At 41.9% G+C, this 8,453-nt stretch overlaps 1 protein-coding gene across 1 annotated transcript in view; it reads right to left on the bottom strand.

Annotated features, from left to right (window-relative positions):
• The window catches only part of Ovgp1 (oviductal glycoprotein 1), a 16,689-nt gene that overhangs the window by 5,634 nt on the left and 2,602 nt on the right, over positions 1-8,453 (bottom strand). The window contains exons 4-9 of the mRNA XM_031376141.1: positions 7,912-7,968; positions 5,791-5,956; positions 5,217-5,341; positions 3,610-3,718; positions 3,339-3,524; positions 2,126-2,242 (exon numbers count right to left, since the gene is read on the bottom strand). Coding sequence (XP_031232001.1) covers positions 2,126-2,242; positions 3,339-3,524; positions 3,610-3,718; positions 5,217-5,341; positions 5,791-5,956; positions 7,912-7,968 — 760 coding nt within the window. The remainder of the gene's footprint in view (positions 1-2,125; positions 2,243-3,338; positions 3,525-3,609; positions 3,719-5,216; positions 5,342-5,790; positions 5,957-7,911; positions 7,969-8,453) is intronic.

Raw genomic sequence — 8,453 nt, 5'->3', positions numbered from 1 at the left:
ACAGGAAGTAACAATTACTTTTTCTTAATATCTTAATATGAAAATTAATATTACCAACATGTCCTAATTCATTGAAATTCAAAAATATGAAGAATTAGAAATTTGTTGACTGTCATCCAATGGTCTCTCTAATTTGGTAATTGGAGAAATAGGTCCAATATTGTACAATCCATATATACTTTCTGCTTGTTTGTACATGACAGTGTCTTGCTGTGCCCCACATAATGGTCTTGACATCATGCTTCTCCTATCTTAGCCTCTCTATTAGTAGTATTGTTTATTTCATTTTTTTACACTATACTATGGTCTTCAGAGCAGCTTACATATTTCAAAAGTATTTATACAGCCAAAAGAAACATAGACAATTAACTTGGGAGGTGGCTTGTAAGAGAAATTTTTAGAAATTGGAGTTCATTGCAATAAGGTTGTACTTCAATGACCCTCACATAACCAAAGGATTTTACCTCCATCATAGCTAAGCTGAGAGTTAACAGTCCTGCTGCACCAAGGAATGAATTGTAGGCATGAATTTTAGATACAGATTTCCTGCTATGGTCAAAGCTAATTAACTTGAGTGTCTTTATTCTCAGTCTTTATTCTCAGTCAGAGTGAGACTGAATGCTTTGCTTGACATTTGTAACTATTGTATCAAGTTTGAAGAAGAGGACTTTAAAAGTTACTCTTTCTCTGAGATGAATGCTTTTCCAAATTATCACAGCCAATGAACCAGATTCTTATCCTCACCTAATGTCTGCGCCACCCTCCAAACAGAACCACTGTTCACTGAAACAGTTGGTGAATGACTTTATGGATAGACCATCTAAATACACACACCATTTCTTAAATGAATGTAACCTGTTCTCTGTGGGCTGATAATGAAGTCACTCACTCAAGTTAATTAGCTTTGACCATAGCAGGAAATCTGTATCTAAAATTCGTGCCTACAATTCATTCCTTGGTGCAGCAGAACTGTTAACTCTCAGCTTAGCTATGATGGAGGTAAAATCCTTTGGTGATGTGAGGGTCATTGAAGTACAGCCTTATCACAATGAACTCCAATTTCTAAAAATTGTTCTTACTTTGGGCTTGAACTACAGTAAGAGCAAAGATTTTAAGCTCTACTAAACACAAAACAAACAAACAAAAAGACTTTATATATTTATGTTCATTTTTAAAAATACTAGTAGTGATGTATTATTTTAAAATACACAGTTAATATATTTGGAGTTATTTAAAATATTATATTAAGAAAAACATATGTATATTGAGTATTGCTGTAGATAAGCATCTACATAAGACTGTTAAATTGATTGTTGTTTTATATCAAACAACTTTTATAATACTCATTTTTATTGTTATAATATTTTATAAATTTTAAAGAATATGACAAAAAAGGTATTGTAGGTATTGAAGGGGGTCTCTGGGAGGAGTTGGGGTACAAAAGGGAAACAAGAATGATTTAATTCTATTTACTTAAAATATGTTTTTAAATGTTAACAAATTCAGATAAATTGAAATCATGTGTCTTTTCTCATCATAATGTAATAAAACTTAAATCAATAAAAAAGGAAGACACATGACATCAGTTCCTCTCACCTCACCATGTGCACGCTCACATACACCATATACACACACAGCTGTCAGACTCAATTTTATTTATGGCACTTGTACTGGGAAAAAGGGATGGTCAGTTGGGCTCCAAAATCTTCCAAATTGCAAGTCACATACCAACTCAGAAATTCCCCTTGAAGCAATATTTTAGACTGTCCACAGAAATGCCCTGTCCCACCCAAATTCTCCTTTAAACCTGTGACAGGATTTCTATCTATCCTAGTGAGCCTCTCTCAAAAGCTGTCTCCTCCTCCTGCTCACACCTACCTCAGGAAACCTTAAACTTTTCCTAATCCCTGCTACCTATCAGTGGTACTCATGGATGCTTGGTATGACACACAAGTATGTGCATGATTATTATGGGCATACACACACACACACAAAGAGGGAGGGGGAGAGAGAATGAGAATAGAGGAAAGAGAGATAATAGAGGAGAGAGAGAGAGAATAGAGGAGAATCCCATCAAAGCTAATGAGAATCTGAATACCAGAACAGGAAAGAACAAGTGCCTCACCTTGTAACTGAAACTGATAGAGTCCTCGTAGCCAAGCCACTCTTTCCCCTTAAAGGCATATGGGACATATTGATAATCAATCCAGGACTTTTTTGCTCTCTGGACAAAGGAACAAACCTGCCAGGAAGACACATGTGAGTTCCATGAAATGCCCTGAAGAGAAGCACCAGGAGTCACACTTGCTTCTTGGCTTAGGAGGAAGGAGCCAGGGAAAGCCTCTTACCAGGACCTGAGACAGGAAACCAAAGAGGGAGCAAAAGAAACTGTTCACAAAGGACTTCCTCTACATTCAGACTCTGTTTCTTCTGTTACATAACCCTTCCTCTAGTGTCCGTAGTAAAAACTAAAATTAATTCATTAATTTTGATACAGAGATAGAAAAGTGAGTGACATTCACCAGAAACAAAGTCAAGTGCAATAACACTAAGACAAATCAAGCCAACCAGTGAGTGACCAGGTCTGCATTTGTCTTCTGGTCTGTCTTGTGTTCATAAGTGCTCAGATTAAGCTGCCCTATCTAGATTACCATCTTATTAGCCCTTGAACTTCCAGTACATCTAAAGATCTTGGAGGCAGGGAAAAATGGGTTGTTACAACCCACCATGCTCCTGAATACCTACTGAACTCCCAGCATTGTGCTAGAAACTGAGTATTACAGAGTACATGTATTCAAGCTGGGCTTCAGAAGTTGACATCTAGGTCATTCCCCGTGATGCTTGTTGTTGTTGTTGCTGCTGTTGTTGTTGCTGTTGTTGTTGTTGCTGCTGCTGCTGCTGCTGCTGTTGTTGTTGCTGCTGCTGCTGCTGCTGCTGCTGTTGTTGTTGCTGTTGTTGTGGTGGTGGTGGTGGGATGTTGGTTGTTTGGATGGTTGGTTGGTTACACTTTAAAGAATTGTGTAATTGAAGTTTCTTTAATCTATCAAACATTCTTTCAACTATGACACCATGGACAACCATGCTTCATGAGATTAGCAGGAAAATATCTCCCATGATCCAACACAAAGCAGAGCTTGTTTGCATTTGTACATCGCCACTCCTCCCTAAGGGGGGGCTGTAACTCTTCATCTGGCACCCTGCTGTCTTCAGCTAACCCCCAAGATTCCCTGTGCTTCCAAGTCTGCTCAGACTTTACCTGCCCCACCACCCTATGCTCTTATTGTCTCCTCAAACCATTCATTCCCCAACCAGTAGACAGAGCTCTCTAATCCCATCACCTCATAGTAAGCCAAGAAGCCAGCCTGCTTGGTGTACTTCTCAGGAGATGCTGGTCCCATTGAGGCAGCCTGCCATCCATTCTTAGATTCTTTGAGGAGGTGAAAGGTACGTCCATAGGTGGGGAAACCCATAATAAGCTTATCTGTGGGTGTCCCAAGCTTTCTCCAGTAATTCATAGCATATGCCTGTAGGTGGAAAGAAGATAGCCTCACCAGTAGCCTCGGCTCAAGGATGCAAATGTGGATCACCTGAGACCTTTCCTTCTCTTACTGAAGATCTGGAGTCTTCAGGATGGGAGAATGGAGGACTATTGTGTCCTGTAAACTTTTCCCAACTTCCATGTAAGTCGTAAGACAAAACATTAATGAAATCCAAACGTCTGTAAGAAACAAAGGAGATATAAATGCCAAGCTAAGGAAAGACTCAGTTCATATCATCACAGCACTATGCAGCTAAGTAGCTATAAGCTGGTCGTCAAGTTTCTTGCTCTTATGACCCTCCCCAGGCTATGTCAACCACTTTGAGATGGAATGAACTGCTAGCTAGAAATAGCTGTGCATCAAGCTCCATGTATGCTGAGACTATATGTAGTGGCTGAAAGAGCTCAGATAGGAAAATGATTCCATGCAGTGCCAGCAGAAGTGCCAGCAGAAGTCTCCCTTAACCATCATGAATCAACCCACAGTACCAACCCATAAGAGTAAAAGAGATGTATGTTAAGGAACCACTGGCACCCACACTTTCATAATCATAATGACCATATGTTAACTGAGGGGTATCATGCCACAATGTAAGGGTTTATCCTGGTTATCTAATTTAATATGGTCAGTGTCATAAATAAATAGTTTCTTTCTCTTTCTCTCCCACCCTCCCTTCTTTCTGTTTTTCATGATGCTATCTCATTATATAACTGAGGTGGATCTAGAATAATTTACTATGTAACTCAGGCTAATCTCAAACTCATGATCCTCTACCTCCCTGATGATGTGATCACAGACAAAAATGCAGTACCATAACCGACCAACTTCGTACATTTTAAAGTTAAATAATTAGAAACTCAGATTAACAGATTCTCTAAAAGCCACCCAGTTAAATAAAAGCAGCTCTCTACTCTCTCTCTCTCTTTCTCTGTCTCTCTCTCTCTCTGTCTCTCTCTCTCTCTGTCTCTCTCTCTGTCTGTCTCTCTCTCTCCTCTCTAGATGTAGATATAAATAGATAAAGATGATATAGAGATAGAGACTCAGTGTTACCTGGCAACACAACACTAATAAGCTCTCTTCCCTGTTAGGTCTCTCCTTTCCTCCCACATTAAAACACCTCTCCGTCATGCAATTGTCCTCTCTTTTTCTGCATCAACTTTGGTTTCTTCATTTTTAAATACTTGATTGTGATTCAAGAAAATTAGTCCAGAGCCAGCATGTGTAAGAAGAGCAACAGCCTACCAATTTTTGTTTGTTTTGTTGACGTTTGCAAAAAAGATACGCTCTGCAATGTATGAGTGGTCATTCCTGTATTGCTTTCCTTGGCACTGTTTATGACTCATCTGCCCTCTGACACTATTATCTAATTGTATATAATATATCCATTCCTGTATAAAGGAGGAAGACACCAGGCCCATGGCGTTCTCCACCTGTGAGTTCCAGCAATGGGTCATGAAGAAGATTCTGTCTGTGGCAATGGTGTTATAACCAGCAGGACAACACCGAGTTCTGATTTTTAAAAGACATCTTTTTTAGAAGATGGGTAAAGATACCACTCTTATCCACACATCACTAGCTCCCTATCCCACTCCTCAACTCACCCTAGAACCTCACTAACATGAAGACAAATGAAAGCTCAGACCACAACAGAACCACTCTGGAGCATTACCCACCCACCTTCCTAAAAGGAGCGCATCATAAGATGTTTGGATGATGTATGGGATGCCAGAGACAGCAGCTGACAGCAGCAACCGTGGGTGCTGGGTAAGGAGGGCCTCCCTCTCGAAGGCAAACTGGAGCTCCTAAGAAGAAAGACACAGAAAAACAAAACAGCCAGGGAGAAAATCGTCTGGAAATTGTTTAAGCTCTTTAAGCCAAGTCTGAAACAGAAAGAGAACACAGGCTCTGCCCAAGTCTATGAGAAAGACAGACACATATCATGTACTTGATGATGTGAGTACTTGAGTTAACAGAGGGAAAGAAAACAGGCTTCGAACTCCAAGTCCAGACTGACACTTCCTGAGCAAGGCCAGGAAGCTTCAGAGAAAAAGTGTCCCTTAGGCTACAGAGCTGGGACAAGATCCAGACGCAGACAAAAGCAGCCACAGAGCAACTGCTCCACAGCAGTGTAACCCAGCACCTCCAGGGAACGTCAGTAAAAGAACATTCTGTTCCTTTCTCCTGCCCCAACCCTGTGTTACCTCTCTGCCATTCACCACCCTGAAGGGAACCATTTGCTTATTGGCCTTACTTCAATTAAGAAGAGAAAATTCCACCGGTCGTGTGGGGGGCTGCCTCGTAGTCCAGGGTACAAGAAGAAAAGGTCGAGACCATCAAAGCCATGTATTCTCAAGAAGGATATGACTGAACCAATAAACTTTTCGCGGTTGGCAAGTGTGGACAGCATAGTGGTGAACCTGCAGGGAGGCCAGTGTAAGGCAAAAGGCAGTGTCTGCAGAGCCACAGTGTCCCCGGAGGCCCTAGCAGCATTCCCCCATCTAGAAGCTTGGTTGGCACAAGAGGCAAAGTGTTCTCAAGAGCAACTCCAGAGCACCCAGGGCTCTTTTCCTCATTGGCTTGTTAGATTTGTTCGTTTGTTTGCTCCCCTTTCTATAGCAAAACACTTCGGAATAACCCTTGCTTCTTGAGTTGAACTTTAAGCAAATCTAGATTAATCTTGTGAAAAATGATTAGAAAATAACTAGACCTAGAGACTAAAAATAGACCTGGGTACCACTGTCTATTAGCCACCAATCAGCCGGGCCCTCCTGAGAGGTAAGGACACCTGGAAGAAGCCTTTCAAATTATTTAGTACTTGTGAATCTTGCTTTCTTTCCCTAATAAACTGAAATACAGTGACATCACAAGAAATCATTCATATATATGTATACATACACATACATATGCACATATACATATACATATATGTGCATACATATAAGCATCTCACTTGGCTTTAGGCTCACAGCCAGTCAGAGGAGCAAAGGTGAGGCCTAGGGTTAGACAGAGCTAGCTGTCAGTCACCTCACACTTAGAACCCTCCATCCCACTTGGAGGTCCCTCACAAGGGCCATCCTATACTCACCAAACTATCAAGTCTCCCTCCACAGCTGGAAGGCAGGCTCTGCCTCAGACCTTAGCTAGGAAGCAAGGAAACTTTCCTTGTAAGAGTATGAAGATGTTTTGTTATTTCCCTATTGTATTTTGGATGTGGGGCACTGACAAGAGCAGCCACTGAGTGAGGGATGTGTGCTGTGGGTCCCTGCAATAGCACCAAAATACCGTCTGTTGCTTCTTTATCTCCAGCCTAGCCATCTCCACCTAGAAAATGGAGGAGTCCATGGCCTGTGAGGTTTAGAGGTTGTACTGGTTAGTTTTGTGTGTCAACTTGACACAGGCTGGAGTTATCACAGAAGGGAGCTTCAGTTGGGGAAGTGCCTCCATGAGGTCCAGCTGTGGGGCATTTTCTCAATTAGTGATCAAGGGGGTAGGGCCCCTTGTGGGTGGTGCCATCCCTGGGCTGGAGGTCTTGGGCTCTATAAGAGAGCAGGCTGAGCAAGCCAGGGGAAGCAAGGCAGTAAGAAACATCTCTCCATGGCCTCTGCATCAGCTCCTGCTTCCTGACCTGCTTGAGTTCCAGTCCTGACTTCCTCTGGTGATCAACAGCAATGTGGAAGTAAGCCAAATAAACCCTTTCCTCCCCAACTTGTTTCTTGGTCATGATGTTGTGCAGGAATAGAAACCCTGACTAAGACAGAGGTTATTCTTCTTGTCCTTTATAAAACTTCTCTTTTCAGAGACAAAACTCCTGCCTCCAACAAAAAGAGTTAGAGATTCATTTGAGGGTGCCCCATCTTACCTGTTATTCGTTTCTTGCCCTAAGTTTCACATCAGATGTCTATTTTCCTTGGTATTTCTTCCTATGGGTTTATAGCTTCAAGTGGTCTTGTAATTTGTTTTACTTTGCTTTGCTTTGTTTTGTTTGTGTGTGTTCTCAGATGGTGCCAAGGGTCAGACCCAGAGTCTTTGTTATGTTCAGTAAGTGCTCTGCCACTGTGCTACACTCCCCGGCATCAATGTGTTATATTGTCTCTCATGCTTCCCTGTCCCTATTTCTTACCACATATGGAACCTTCTTTTCAAAAATCCTATGACCCTCTGTGGAAAGGAGTCCCTTGAACACAGGACTTGAGAAAGTGTACCAATATGATGTTTTGCTATCCTTATATCCAAGCTGGCTTTCCCACACAACCCTGGGGAACACCACACACACACACACACACACACACACACACACACACACACCATTATTCTCACTTCCATCCCATCTTGCTCCACCTCCCAGAGAGAAGACAACAACAGAATAGCTCACCGTGATGTGCCGAAGTTCCACCCTCCAATGGACAGCAGTGTTTTCAGCTCCCTGTTTCTAGAACATAGGTAAGAAAGTGGGTAAGCAGGGTCCCTACTCTATGAATGGGTAAGCAGGGTCCCTACTCTATGAATGGATAAGCAGCTCCCTACTCTATGAATGGGTAAGCAGCTCCCTACTCTATGAATGGGTAAGCAGGGTCCCTACTCTATGAATGGGTAAGCAGGGTCCCTACTCTATGAATGGATAAGCAGCTCCCTACTCTATGAATGGGTAAGCAGGGTCCCTACTCTATGAATGAGTAAGCAGCTCCCTACTCTATGAACACCCTCAGTCACTGCTCCTTTTCCTTCTCCTTTCCTTTTTTTTTGGGAAAACCATCAGAAATGGAGTAGGGGATATGAAAATAATAGGAGAAAATCACAGCAGGGAAGAAAATAGAGAAGACTAATCAATCCAAAGACCATTACAGCCCCGAGCAACAAGACTATACAAAATGGCCCAAGCTCCTCCACTTCCCCATAATTTTTCCAGAAAAGAAA

The sequence above is a fragment of the Mastomys coucha genome, unplaced genomic scaffold (assembly GCF_008632895.1).
Source record: "Mastomys coucha isolate ucsf_1 unplaced genomic scaffold, UCSF_Mcou_1 pScaffold16, whole genome shotgun sequence".
In the NCBI taxonomy this organism is placed as follows: Eukaryota; Metazoa; Chordata; class Mammalia; order Rodentia; family Muridae; genus Mastomys; species Mastomys coucha.
The sequence above is the reverse complement of the archived record's forward strand: the minus strand, read 5'-3'. Positions and strand labels throughout refer to the sequence as shown.